The sequence below is a fragment of the Amphiprion ocellaris genome, chromosome 4 (assembly GCF_022539595.1).
Source record: "Amphiprion ocellaris isolate individual 3 ecotype Okinawa chromosome 4, ASM2253959v1, whole genome shotgun sequence".
In the NCBI taxonomy this organism is placed as follows: Eukaryota; Metazoa; Chordata; class Actinopteri; family Pomacentridae; genus Amphiprion; species Amphiprion ocellaris.
In genome coordinates, this window is record NC_072769.1 from 1985869 (window position 1) to 2001595 (window position 15727).

General features: G+C 39.5%; 1 protein-coding gene across 1 annotated transcript; it reads right to left on the bottom strand.

Annotated features, from left to right (window-relative positions):
* Nucleotides 1-1616: 1616 nt before the first annotated feature.
* tapt1b (transmembrane anterior posterior transformation 1b) lies at nt 1617-14623 on the bottom strand. Its single transcript, XM_023296608.3, has 14 exons — nt 14413-14623; nt 12436-12566; nt 12214-12332; nt 11090-11252; nt 10840-10975; nt 9896-9993; nt 9734-9803; nt 9491-9571; nt 7744-7853; nt 6013-6072; nt 4683-4751; nt 4504-4580; nt 4238-4410; nt 1617-4142 (listed from the first exon to the last, which is right to left on the bottom strand). Exons 1-14 carry the CDS (start codon nt 14588-14590, stop codon nt 3889-3891), a joined length of 1719 nt encoding a protein of 572 aa, XP_023152376.2. The 5' UTR covers nt 14591-14623; the 3' UTR covers nt 1617-3888.
* Nucleotides 14624-15727: the final 1104 nt, after the last annotated feature.

The window sequence follows — 15727 nt, forward strand, 5'->3', positions numbered from 1 at the left end:
TTGTCCTGACGCTCTGATGGAGCTCAAGATTCATCCAGTGAAGCTTTAATACAAATAATTCCACCCTATAAACCTTCAGTCTGTGTAGAACAGCTGACATGGTGCGTACAAGTCCACAGAATATTATTTATCGTCTGATCCCAATCAAGTGACCGCTGCTGCACCACGTGCGTAAATGCGCGTAAAGAGGCACCGATGGATTCTGCTGCTGCTGCGATGTTGCAGGTGTTTGTTAAAATCAGAGGAAACACTGTGGCACACAGCAGCTGTGGGCAGCAAAGAGGACCTCTGGAGGTGTTTTAATGTTTCTGCTGAATCCACAGTGACATTCAGTGAAACCTTATCAAGTTGGGCATGTGAGCATCAGAACTGATCTAGAACTCCGGAAACAAGACGAGCTGGTGGAGGCAGCGTGATGCTTTGGGCAATGTTCTGCTGGGAAACCTTGGGTCCTGCCATCCATGTGGATGTTACTTTCTTTTTATCACGTACCTAAGCATTGTTGCAGACTATGTACAGCCTTCCATGGAAACTGTACTCCCTGATGGCTGTGGCCTCTTTCAGCAGAATAATGCGCTATGCCACAAAGCAAAAATGGTTCAGGAATGGTTTGAGGAGCACAACCAGTTTGAGGTGTTGACTTGGCCTCTAAATTCCCCAGATCTCAATCCAATGGAGCATCTGTGGGATGTGCTGGACAAACAAGTCTGAACCATGGAGGCCCCACCTCGCAACTTCCAGGACAGGATCTGCTGCTAACAACTTGGTGCCAGATGCCACAGCACACCTTCAGGGTTCTAGTGCAGTCCATGCCTCCAGGGGTCAGGGCTGGTTTAGCAGCAAAAGGTGGACCAACACTACATTAGACAGGTGGTAAAAATGTTATGCCTGATCGGTGTGTACATCTGTGACCACAAAAGATCACAAATCATCTAGCCAAGTTATTTGGAGTGGTATGAGCTTGTACTTTTTGCAATTTATATATATATCCAAGTACTATCAGTTCACAAAATATAATGCACTGTTAGAGTACTAACAACACTGATATTTCATATGTGGCCCACCTTAACCAGCTACATTAGTGCAACGCCCCTCACAATGATAATTCAATAACATAACACTGACTGGGATCATTTTCCTACATGATGACTGTTTTTGACACTTAAAAGCATATTTTGCTAATAATTTGGGAATTTACTCAACTTTGGACTCTGGTCTGGTCCCTGAGCAGCTGACTCGAACATCTGAGGTAAATCAGCCTGACACTGGAGCCCAGTGAAATTTTGGCAAACACAGAAGCTTCACGTTCAAATAGGGGAAAGTTTAGTTAGAAAGTAACAGTCTGAAGTTGAAGTCTGATTTGTCAGTGCTTTCTTTCATTCACATGGATCTAGAACCAGATAATTTATCAGAGTTGAACCTCCAGAAAAAAAAGCCCCCCTCTTGTGTGTGAATGCGTGCGATGACAGACACCCCCATCCAAATGTCCGTTCAGAGGGAACAGTGGGCTGCAGTGTTTTCCCAGTTAACAGAGACACCAGTGACTCCTTTCACTGAAACACCCGCCACTGTTCCTGCACTTTCACACACAGGCATTCAAATCACACCAGCAAGCATTACAAAACAAAGTCTTTCTTTTTAATTCTCCTTCTACCATGTAAGGAGATGCATTACACAGATGGGTTGTACATGAAAAATAAAAAACAACAAAATATCTGATTTATACATATAGTGTCTTTAGGTAGTGAGATCCATCCATACGCTGCATGTAACCTCCCATACACACACATGCACACGCACACGCACAGACACAGACACAGACACAGACACACACACACACACACACACACACACACACACACACACACACACACACACACACACACACACACACACACACACACACACACACACACACACACACACACACACACACACACACACACACACACACACACACACACACACACACACACACACACACTCTCTTCATCCTTCTCTGCAGTTTTGTATTTCCCTGTACTGACTGTGTTCCTATAATTAGGCAGCACTTGGCCCCTGGTTGTGCCTCTCATGTATGAATCTTACATTTCAGTCACTGTTAAACTGAGCATATTATTAAATAGCCTGGCGATTTTTGAAAACTTAAGAAGATTATTTAAGTAAACATTCCTGTCTTCTGGGAAATGTGATTAAATATGGATATAAAAATGTTCTCTTCATTGCATAATAAAGTCTGTTACTACAGGAAAGCAGATTTTAAAGTGTCAAAGAAAGATTGATCCTAAACTGAAACTGATTCCTTTCCAGGTAACCAAAACAAATTTAATCAGACTAGTTAAATTATTTTGTATGGAAAATACTGAACATGATATGAAGTGGCAACAGTACAGATAAATATTGTATTTTGTGTAATAAATCTGGTTCACTTTGGCCTAACTGAATAAAGCCCATATGCTATTTCTGGTTAGCAATTCCAGATTAAGAAATACTGACAACACATGAGAGGAGAAACCTGGGGCTAAGTTAGACATATTCTAATTGGTTGAACAGCATCTCTCACAGCAATTAAGACCAACTGATACACAAGTGTCTACTGTAGCAAGACCTCCTTCTTTCAATAATCAAAAGCCAGCAGCCAACAACAACAAATGACATCTGCAATTTTCACAAAGCAAATCTTAATTTCCTTAGGTAGCGCTCCGTTGCAAAAAGAAACCTGCTGGATTCGGAGGCGGCTCGTCTTTAGCACTCAGTCAACTGTAAGTAGTTTATCTGCCAATGTGACATCTTTTGTGTGATTTTTCATACAACTCACATTAAGAATAGCAAGGAATCAGAAAAAAAATTCACATAAAAGGTCAGTTCACAGTTTCCAACATTAAAAAGCCAACTTGATAAAATGCTATACACCTGTGTTGTTGTCGTGATAATCTGTCGTGATAACACGCTTGAATGATTGACTGGAGAAATTAATAATACTGAAAAGAAAACCGCTTGAAAATGAAATACCTTCCAACCCTATCTGGCTTGGGAGATCACCTCAAAATAAATACAAGCACTTTGACTTCTCAGTGCTTCAAACTAACAATATCAACACAAATGGCTAAGACCTCCGAGCTGTTATCTGTGTCCAAAAGGTAAAGTCACCAAACATGTCAACTGACGATGATGCACCCATGCAAAACCGTTTTTAGTGTCACTACTGCCGTGTTTAATGTGTTGGACTGCACCTGACCTCATCACTGTAGCTGAGTTTAAATAAGATCTACTTGGATGTGTGTTGGTGGTTGAGTCCACAGAACGACTTTGAGATGTTCACGTTTTTGTGAGTCATTGTCCTGCGGCTGAACGTGGTTGATTTAGAAAAGAGGTCTAAGGTTCGTCATAAAAACTACATTTCAAACATTAGAATTTATCAGACTTTTCAAATTAAAAAAATGTAAAAATTGACAAGTTTTGTTCTCTCTAAAAACTCTTCGCTGTACATATGATTGTGCTTTTGAACACACCTGCACAGTCCAGCTGTAATGCTCCTATGATCACACATGATTTGACATATGCACTTTTGTTTCTCTCTCTCTCTTTCTGTCATCTTGTTTTCCCCGTCATCCTCATCAGGAAGCATGTTGCCATGGTTACCGTGACCCAGTGCCAGTGGATCATTGGACACCTACAGGACCAGCTGGAAATGTCTGAAGCAACCTCCAATGATCGTTGTAACAGCTTTATGCCTTGGCTGGTTTTGTCAGTAATAAATAAATAAATATTCGAGGGGTCAGGTGCACAAGAATAAGTCAGGGCTGAGCATGTTCCACGACCCGTGTCTGATCCCTGAACCATGCTGTGTTGCCAGGACACTGCACTGACTGGTTGTTCCTATGGCATTCAGTCTATCCGGTTGCCACAGATAGTGAAGCGGTCTATCTCCAGCAAGTCTTTCTTGGGCGTTCTGTGTTTGAGTCCATCTTCTTCCAGTCCCGTGTCAGCGTTGATGATTTTGTCATCGTCCTCCTCGTCCGGCGTCGTCAGGAATGTGTCTGAGTCACTCTTGGGTAGCGTGGGGGCAGCGCTCTGAGCCATGTTGGTGGGCTGGGAAATTTCTGACGTCAGGGATATTCCTGCTTTGTCTGCTGTGGGCTCTGTTGGAGAGACAGTTTATCAGCGAGGAAGATACAAACATGATTCCATTAAGTAATGTGTTAACAGATACAGTGAGAGACACCGATGCAGCTACCTTGCGGCGCTGAAGTGTGAACATGTTTGGTGCGGTGAGCTCTGGAGTTAGCACGGCTGGAGACGACAGAGGGTGGAGGGTCGAAGAGCTTTTCTTCCATGTTGGCCTCTTTGACGAACACGCAAGATCTTCCCAGCAGGACGATACTGTTGAGCACCTTCAGAGTGATCATCCTTGCACACAAAAGCCAAAACAAAACTGTTTAGCTGAAACAAATATTGGGAAATAGAGTTAAAAATGCTGCAGATGCAATGTTCAATAATTACCCAAGGTAAAACAGCAGCACACACATAAAGGACAACGAACCCTGGATCTTCACTGAGCTGGTTACTACCCTGATCAGCTAAAAAAAAAAAAAAAAAATACAAACACATCATCAGATTTACACTAAATATACATGAAGCATCGGAACATAATTTCAGTTCCTTCTGTAGGAATGACTGACCAGCAGAGCTAAAGGAAGAGGAATGAAGCCCATTCTTCTGGATACCGAGTCACTGTAGTCTGTGTAAGCCTGAGAACACATTAAACACATTATTACCTAAATGCATCAACAAGCTGCAGTGCTCTAATTCCTCAACTTACGCATTACTCAGTGCAGGAAAACAGGACTCAACATGCAAAAACATTGTAAAAAAAAACTGGTCTTACTCTAGAATTCATTGACACAAAAAAATCAATTATCATATCTTATGAGTTGCCACCCAAACAAGCAGTTTTACAAACTAATTCCTGGAAAATTCACTGTATAAATATAGATTTAATTCTAGAACATTAAAAACAAAAAATATGTTTTCTCCCTCATCAGAATTTTTTGCAAACATATTAACAAGGAAAATTTAGAAATCACACTGACACGAGCATTCAGACGATTTGTTGTGACACTTGAAATTTATATACAGGTGGCTTCCACTTCTCTTGATCATCATTAAGATGTTTCTACTAAATAAATAAGAGCACTGTAGCTTCCATACATCTTCCTATAGCTGGCCACTGAGCCAAAATGAGCAATCACATGAAAAGAACTGATGGTCACTTTGGCTGAGCTCCATAGATCTAGTGTGGAGCTGCAAGAAGCTTCCAGGATAACTATCACTGCAGCACTTCCCTGACGTGGGCTTTAAGGCAGAGCTGCTAGACAAAAGCAGTGACACATGAGAGCCCGCTTGAAGTTAGCAAAAAAGCAATTTAAAGACTGTCAAACTGTAAGAAACAAGATTCTCTGGTCTGCTGAAAACGAGATTATACTGTTTGAACTCAACTGTAAGTGTTCTACCGGGAGGAAGCCAGGCACCACTGATCACCTGCCCAATACATCCTAATGGTGAAACACGGTGGGGGCAGCATCATGTTTTCCTTCAGTGGTTAAGCCACAGCCCTGACTTGAACCCAACCAAACATCTCTGAAGAGACCTGAAAATGGCAGCCAGCCAACAGTCCCCATCCAACCTAACCTGCAGACAGCAATAACAGAAAATCCCCAAATCCAGGTGTCACACTCAAAAAGACTCGAGGCTGTAATCACTGCCAAAGGTGTTTTAACTGAGTAAAACGTCTGAATACTCACATCAATATGATGTTTCAGTTCATATAACACTGCATCATCGCTGTCATTATGGACGGCTCATTGCAGACAAATCAAAGGAGAAATGAATTTATGAGATGAATACTTTCTGAAAGCAGTGTATATTAGTTTTGGTACTTAATAAGTTGGCCTAGAATTTGCTGAACAGTTTGTTTGGGAGACAGCAGATATTTGAACTTCTTGCACTCACATTTTTCTGTCGACTGCTGACAAGGTCAAAGGCAAGGCTGGCTCTGTATTCCCCGTATACCTGAAAATAACGCAATGTAACACAACATTTGTCAGCCAAATCAAGTCATATGACACACATAAAGTTACTGTGACCCCTGGTGTGTGTGTTATAATGACAGTAGGTGATAAATCTTGTTGTGCATTTAAGCCAAGTGAATAAACAGTAGGGGCAGTGACAAGAAATGGAATAAAAAAAAACAGTGTAAAAACACAGAAAATGTGCACACATGAATTGAATGCAGTCTAGAATGGATTCACAAGTGTTTGACCGCTAAAGACTTGAGTGAGGTTTGTGTGATTTGGTTTGACAGTTTGGAGATAAAGTGGTTAATCCCTTCCTGAAGGGTTGGTGTCTGTTACATAACCACGGTTACAACTCCCTGAAGAAAATCAAAGAGGAAGACACACATCAGGGAAGAAAGTGTGAAACCGGTACAGTCAAGACAAATTTGTCTCTCGGACACTACGGTGGACAGTATCTTGTGTGAGTAGAAAAAACACCAGTTTGTAAAACACCCAACGATTGGTGAGTGGGGTAGGACAGAAAGTCAGAGAGACAGAAGAAAATCTTGAAGGTCCACTGTTGAAGATAATCTTAACTCGAGGTACACTTACAAGATTTTTCCTGCCCTTTCAACTGCACCTCACAACCGTTATGAATGGATGTAGTTAGTTCAGTGTCAAACAAGGACATCATCAACAGATTTGACTTAAAAATATTAAAGGATTGGAAGCGCTTTGTTCACAGGACTAGGATTATCCTGAGCCAATCCAGGCATGTTTGTTGCACCAATATCTGCTGTAATAAAGCAGATCAAATCTAAATTTCTTGCAGTTACCTCAGCATTGCTCTCTAACTGAGCATTTCTCTCCACATGCAAGTCAGATTAGTGTGCGAGTCTTCAAAAGTACTTTGTTGAACCAATGATTGACTCTGCTCTGACACCAGTGTTGGTAAAACACACAGTGTCTTGTAAGGAGTTGAACTGTGGATACTGCAGTTAAGTATTTAATCTCCACCTTATCAAACCATTGTCATAAGGTAAGTATCACTCTGTAAATCCACCCAACAACTTCAAAAGAGTAATGCAGCGCCTATCTAGCTGAGCATCAATTTTAGTATTCAAATTGCGAAAAACAAACTGCCAGAATTTAGAAAGCCACACATCTTATTTGAATTTGCCACACATATTTAATGTATTTAATCAGCATTTAAGTATTGCAGAAAATATTAAAGGACTCACAGACATGATACACATATTTTTATTTTCTGTGTGATCTGCACTTCACTAGTTATCCTTTGCAAATAAATCAGCTAAATATTAGCTTGATTTCACCTATGATTCTCAATCTAGTGACAGATGTCTGTACATCAACTAATCTACTGTGGCATATTTTAAATTTATAGCTTGCAAAAATGTAAACAAACGTAGGCTAAAACCACAGAATTTGTTGCAACTCACAACATATTTCACTTAATCTGAAATTTATTCAAAATACTGTTTAAAAAAAAAAAAAAAAAAAAAGTAGTGGACCAGGACATTGGTATTTTAGTTGAACTGCTTTGTGCTGTTTGTGGACAAGTAGCTTAAAAACACCAAACTGCATTGCTCTCTTTGTTGCCACAATTCAACATTCACTTGAGTACATCCAAATAAACTAAATGTAAAAGTGCACATAAATGACTCACGTCAGCACTGATGTCATTGAATTTGGTGATGAAGGCGTGCTTGACAACATCCACAGCAATCTCTGAGGCCATCACCATGAGTACATCAGGAAACAGCACCCAGAAGTGGTCTAAAAACAAACACATAAAAAGGTAATGAGCACAATCATTTAATACAATATCAGTTTAAAAAAAAGTGAGGCAGAGAAATCAAATGTCAACGTACATTGAAAAGTTCAAACGTTGTGTAGAGCCATGAAAAAGTATTTGCCCCCTACAGAAATCTTCTATTGTTTTGCATATTTCTTACACTTAAATGTTGCAGATCATCAGACTAATATTCATATTTATATATACTCCTGGATTACATGTTGACGCTCTTGGAGAAATGTTGGTCATTGGTCCACTCCTGGGAAGGTTCACCACTGTTCCATGTTTCTCCATTTGTGGATAATGTCTCTGATGGTGGTTCTCCGGAGTCCCAGATCCTCAGCAATGACTTTGTAACCCTCCAGACTGCTAAATGTCAATGACTTTGTTTCTCATCTGTTATTGAATCTCTTTAGAGAATGTGCTGCTTTTTGAGGCCCTTTAGCTACTCCACAATGCCAGACAGGTTCTATTTAGTGATGTTTAGACTCAATAAGCCTGGCAGTGATCATATGTGAGTGTTGTTGAATGAATTTGGTCATTTGGTAAAGTGGTAGCTAATAGGGCAATTACTTTTTCACATATGTCAAGATGTTGTAGAGCATTTTTCTTTCAAAAAATAAAATCATCATCTAAAAACTGCATTTTGTGTTTTCTTAGGTTATCTTGGTCTTACATTAAAATTAGTTAGATGATCTGAAACATTTAAGTGTGACAAATATGCAAAAACTGAAGATTTCTGTTGTGGGGCAAATACTTTGTCATGGCACTATAGAATAGAAGATTTTTATTGTCAATTTCTCTATATATCCATACAGAGAAACCCAAAAGACGTTTCTCTCACACCTTTGTATTGAGCCATACATTTAAAAAAGGACTGAATTACAATCAAATTAATAAAATATATAAAAATCAACCTATGACCTGGCCGTAGTGCAATATAGGACAGCTTATTAAGTGATAGTAGTGCAAATATTGCAGCAGCTTGTTAAGATGTACCTATGAGCACTGTGATATGCACATCTACATACACCAATCAGCAACAACATTAAAAGCACTGACAGGTGAAGTAAATAACATTGATTATCTAGTTACGAAAGCACCTGTCAAAGGGTGGGAAATAAAGGCAGCTAGTGAACAGTACGTTCTTGAAGTTGATGTTTTGGAAGCAGGAAAATGGGCAAACGTACGGACCAGAGGGGGTTTGACAAGGGCCAAATTGTGACGGCTAGATGACTAAGTTAAAACACTGCCAAAGGTCTTGAGGTGTTGAGAATTTCAAGGAAACTGTTGAAAAGCAGAAGTTATGGGCACCAAAGGCTCACTGATGTGTGTGGTGAGTGAAGGCTGTGTGGTCTGGCCCACAGAAGAACTACTGTAACACAATTTGCTGAAAATCTTAGTGCTTGCAATAATATATGTTCAGGTACCATGGACAAAAGTTTCAAAAGGTTTGTGGAGCTCATACCCCAAAACATTTGAGCTGTTTTCGCAGCACAGGAAGAAGCTACAGAATATTAGGAAGGTAGTTTTAATGTTGTGACTGATGACTACATAGCTACTAGCTGCACTGCTTTCAGTAATACCACATTCTTTGCACAGTAATGACATTAGTTACCAGGGTTCCATGAAAATTGTTCCATGTTTCTCAGACACACGATGAGCAGGAGGATGTAGTTGGTGAACCTCTCTTTTATGTCTGTGGGAAACAAAAAAATCAATCCAGGATTAACCTACTTTATGCTCACTGTTAGCTGAGCTTGATTCCAGAAAATTACCTTACGAGGAATCGTCAAGTTAAAAGGCCGAGGTGTTAAATGTTGAGTAATTTGTAATTTTTGTTCAAGTTTTCACCACTTACCACTATTTGACATCTGGAAAAGGTTGTTCTTTTCAAACTTCTTGAACACACTTCCTTTGATTTCAACAAACTAGAAAACAAAAAAGACCCAAATTATTACGACTATACTCGTGCTGCTGCATTTATTTTAATTGAGTGAGTCAGTCTGTGCTTTATACTTACATTGTTTGACATCATTATGGTGAGCAGAGACTTGTTGTGGGAGTTGAAGGCTACATTGAGAGTTGTGGCCTGAACCATGATGAGGATGGCATGAAGAACTAGATAAAACCATATTAAGGAAACTATACTAGGAGGACTACGGTGGAAAAACATTCTGCTGTGTGTTAATTCCAATGTACACCCATCAATAAGCTCTACTAACTTCGAATAAAGCTGTGGAAGGTCGAAACAAACAATATATGATTACTGATTAATAATTTAGTCTATAAAACATCTAAAACTGGGAAAATTATCCATCAAAATTTCCATCAAAATTTCCAGAAGTTCATCTTTGACATCTTCAAATGATTTGTTTTGTCACTTATTACAAATACTGATTACATCTTCCATTTTTAAGACAAAAAACAGACAAACTGATGAGTACTATGCGGACCATCTGCTAGCGTTAAGACGGCAGGTTTCACACTTTTTTCACATTTGCTGAAAAATTAAACGTTCCTGCTATTTCCCATATTTTATTTTTATATGATGTGCTGTGTTAATTTAGTTTTGTCTAGTATATATGAAAATATGAACGTGCATATGTTTAAATACGTACAAATACAGATTTTGGTAACAGATTTTTAATTTCTTATCGATGACCCGACCCTTTTTGTGTGTTCTGATTTTGTTTCTTTCTGGCATCGTCCTTCCTTTTGTCTTTACTGTAGTTTAGAATTTGAATTTAAGCTTATCCTGGCACTTGTTTTAAATCAAATTCTTTTGAACATTTACTAAATGATTTGCTGTTTATGGACATTACTACAGATAAGTACTTAAACAGCTAATTGTCCTGGCTTTAAAGGTTGTTTCCTCTATATTCTGCTACTCTTTTTTTAGTGACCTCAAGTGGAGCTGTGCAGACTGGCAACAACAATCACAGGTCAACTTCCATCTGAGGATACAGACGTAGAGAACAGCCATGAAGAAGTGAGGAATCACGCCTATGTGCGCCCTCTTCTTCTCCTTGGGTTCTGTTGCTGTCCAGTAAAGAGCGTCCAGGATGTCTTGACCAAATGATGAGAAAAGGCGGTCTGCCACCTGACACCCCAAGAAGGAGGGCAAAGTAGTGAATGAGTGGATGGCTGCCAGTGCAGTATCATCAGTTAATTATTCAATCAGTTAAACAGACTAGGAAGTATCATCTAGATGCACCTCTAACATGTTGTAGATGATGTAGAGTTTGATGACAGACTGGCCCCTGATGAGGTGGTACATCATGGAGTAATCCACGTAGCTCATCATCGAGTAGCAGAGCACCATAATGAAGCCTTTCAACACATCGCACACCTGGGCTGGCTGGAGCAGGCGGGAGCCACTAAAGCAAACATACAAATTACACATCAACAAAATGCTCACAAATGGAAATCATGAGCAGAAAAAGAAGAACAGAATGCAGGTTATTTTGATTGGTTTAGTCTGAACCAAGTCAGAAAGAGCTCTGCTGCCATCCAGTGGACAAGAACAAGGTTGCACTGTTTTCAAACAGCCATGTGAAAAATATTCACTACATTTCTGTAAATTCTAGTGACTTTGCACATGCAACTAAATACTATTTTTTGTACAAAACCTTACTTACTTTGGTGCTTTTGTTAGCCACACATAGGAAAATAAATATCTCTGTAATGGTAGCAACTCCAGGACATGATTTCAGGCTGTAGAAAACTGTGATGGGGCTTTTTTAAACACCTTTAAAAAAATAAAAAATCAACCACTTCAACAAAATAATAGGCAGAATAACTAAACTGATGATGGAAATAATTACTAGTTGCAGCACTATCCTCCTTGTATCACTTACACTGCACAGGTGATGGATAGATTCTAGGAACACCAGTACACCATACAACACAATCTGTTTTCATACTAACAATTATTCTACCTCATTTAGGCACTGAGCACCTTACTCATATCAATCACTTTACTTTTCAGTTTATTAAGCACCTTACTGCACTGACTCTTTTTTAGTCCTTGTTTTTAAAGTTGTTCATTGTTTTTAAAGTAGTTTTAAAGTTGGCACCAAAATTTCACTGTTCAAGTAAACATTCTTGAACGTACAATAATGCAATCTAGTACAAAATCTGCTATAAGTATAGCCTTTTATGAACAACAAAATGGGACTTTTGCTAAAACTGTTGCAGAGTGGTGTGGTTTCAAATCTACGAGGATTTTTGTGTTTTACATAAAACTTGTATTGAGGAGGAGCTTTAAATTATTATTCAAATATTTCTTGCGATTAGCTAATGATGATTTAAACATGCATCAGTAACCAAATTAGTTACCTGAGGCCACAGCATGGCACCGTGAAGAGCCGTAAAAGGGCCAGAATCACCCTGAGGGGCAGCAGGGTGAACACATAGAGAAAGGCATCCAGGCAGAGGAAGAAGCCAAATGTCATCAACTAAAGAGAGACAATTAGAGAAAGACAGGGAGCAGAAACAATATATTTAATTATGTGTGACGATTACAAAAATTTCTCTAAATGAAATGTTTTGAACGTTTACCTTCTCCAGCTCCTTTGGGATGCGAAGGCAGGTGTAGACCCTCTCTCTGCGCTCTGTGTATTTAGCCTCATTGTGTTCTAGGAAGTAGCCTCTGGTGAGCTCGGTAGTTATAAATCTGACCAGAGACAGGTCTACAGACAAGCACAGACAAAAGAAAAACGTGCAAACGTCAGACATTACAAACTAAATGCTATAATTTAGAGATCGCCAGTGGCTCCTTGGTTGAGCATTTCCACTTCAAACAAAGTGGACCCCCTACTTATTTATCAGCCATGCAATTTTAAATTCATATTCAATGAGTTTAATGAGATGAGAATTAGCCAAAAAATGGTAAGAAAGCAGCTGCTTCAACAATTCTCCATAACACTTTGGAACCTGGCTGCAGAGATTTGTTCCCATTTTGGCACAAGAGCATTAGAGAGGTTGGATGCTGATGTTAAGTGATAAAACCTGGTGCACAGTTGGAAGTCCAGTTCATCCCAGAGGTGTTACGCTGCTGGATTAGGTTGTGTTCAGGATGTTGTATAGGCAGTGCAGCTTTCTTAGTCGCTTCAACATGTTTAAAGTAGTTTTAAGCCATGCAGTACGTTGCTGTTGTCTGTTCATTATGTTCCTTTTGTTACCTCAACTATGCATATTTAGGTAACTATGCATAATCTGTATGCATTGGTCTTGTTATCTGACGCTGACATTGTGTACTTTTTGTTATAGTTATTGCACAACTAAAGCATTTGTACTCACATGGAAATCAGTGTGATCTAATCAACAGTCCACAATATTTTACAAGTTGCGTAATGTTTTTTCTGGCTCTGGAGGAGCTTTATCATTCCTCAGTCATCAGTCCTTATTTTCACAGGTTGGGTTTAGATTTATAAACTGGGGGAGCAGAGTCTGAAAAATGTGGGTGTTTACCATGCAAGAAGAGTCCTAACCTATATAAAGTTGCAGGAGGTTTTAGAAAAGAGAACTGAGAACAAAATTATATAGAGATTTTTAACCAGTTTTACTAATTGGGGTTGCATTTAATCAAACCTAATCAACATTTGCGTTCATGAAATGGTCAGAAATAACAGGAGAATGTATAGATTTCTAACAAACAAGGTAACACAGACTTACTGACTCGACTGCACTGTTAATGCCAACCTATCTTAAGCCAGAAAAAAACCTGACACATGGTATGGATAGCTCTGCTCCTGCTGAATGCATAGGTTAAGAAAAAAAAGTACAAATGAAAGTAAAGATAATAGATTTCCATGTGGTTGTGTATGCTGCTGAACAGACGACGCTTACTGAGACACTTCAATATGTCAGAGCCATTGCTGGTTTAGTGGTAGCACATGCACCTTTCCTGCAATGAAATCAAAAATATCTGCTCTAAAAAGGGGGCATTGTTTTGAAAAAGTCTCTCACAAACCCCCAACTTTATTAGAGTGCAATACTAAATCACCAGAGTACCATTCTAAACCAGGAACACACCTCTAAACCACAAACAAGTGGACATGCGTGTCCATATACTTCTGGCCAGAAACAGTATGTACTGAATCTACTCAGCAGCACCTGTGACTGCGCCTGTGCAAAGAAACAGCAGTTTGACAGATAAGCAAACTGGCCTGTTTGGACTTCTGCACGATTACATGCAGCTGGGCTACCTCACTGACAGTCAGGAGTCCTGCTGCACGTTATAATTTGAATGCATGTCACATAATTTAGCCACATGGCGTCATTTTAGCTCAGCTCAGTGTTAAACAAACAGCAGACAATGTGGTAGCTACAGTACATCCCCAGGATCAAGCGCTGACTCGGAGCACCGCCCAAAGCTGCACAGGCTCAGCCGGCTGAAATTTAAACTGCGTACTCGGGCAGTGTTACCGTGGAGCAACGTTATCTAACATCAGCTTTTTGTCAGTGAATTAAAAAACAATCACTTCTGCAGCCAGCAAGCGCTGTCAAACGGGAGGCTGCGCGGCTAGCTCTTACCTGATAGGTTGCGTTTCTTGCCTTTACTGGTGCCGTTTTTGTCGCTGAAAGCCAGCGTCTCCGTGGCTCCGTCTTTCTCCTTAGTCTTGTCCGTGTTGGCGGCCTTTTTGTCCCTCTCCCTGCCCTCCTTCTCCTTCTCCTTCTCCTCTGCCAGACCTGTCGACGGCGAGTCCGCCATCTTCGCCAAACGGTCTCAGCTGCTGCCTGGGAGACTGCGTCACACGCCCTGACGTCATCACGCACCGTCATTCCGGCGACGTCACCAAAAACATCAACAGCAGTGTTTGGTCTTTTTTGTTGTAGTCGTCTGAATTATTAATGACTGATTATTTCCCATCCCTGAAACATCTCAAGACAAAAATAGTGTACAGCAATCACTCAGCTTGACTGAAAGAAAATGGACATTAAAATAAAAATTTGTGCAACATTTGTGCAAAAAATAAAATAAATAAAAACAGAAGTATTTCCTATTTCAGTGACAGTTTAGACTGATGCAACTTTGTTGGAATGGGAAACAGAAGTATTGTACAAATATTGAACAAGCTGTCAAAAATGAATACTGTTTAAGAAGGTTATCCCTTACACTGCGATTTCATTGTGGTCCCAGATTCTTCCTACCAATAAACTCAAATAAATAAAGCAAAAAAACACAATTATTTAACACAATAATGAATAACTATTTAGATAAACAAAATCAAAGGGCAAAAGAAATGTTATTTTTTTAACTGCTTCAAAAAAATCCTATCAATAAAATAGTGAAATTCTTGCAATGGGACTACAAACAGATATAACTCTGAAATACATATTTGATTTTTGTGTGTGAAATTCACCTTATAGTGTAACCAAATGAGCTATGGCATTTAGAGAGGGATGGAGTCAGCACAAAAGCAACAGCTAGTTGTTATTAATTTGATTAATTGCATCTTAAACAATACAAACTGAAACTCTCTACAGGTGGTTCTTATTTTTTTCCTCTAATCTTGAAGCCTTATCTTCAGTCAAAACCTATTTTCAGTTCTATAGTTTGCATGCATGTTGACTGTTTTCCAAGCTACTGAAAAACATGTAATAAAGGTTCCACGTAGTCCGCTGTGTGCACTGATGCTGCTGTGTGTGCACCAGGGTACACAATGTACAAGGTTTCACAGGGAGCTACAGTAATTTTTTTCCCTGAGGCCGGTTTGATTCATGGCTTGCTGAGTCTGTAAAATATTTTGCAGGAAAAAGCTTTATTTAGACACATGCATCATGTAAAAACACTACCACTAACACCTGCATGTTTTAAAGCATGACAGGAGGCAGCTTTATGGTGATT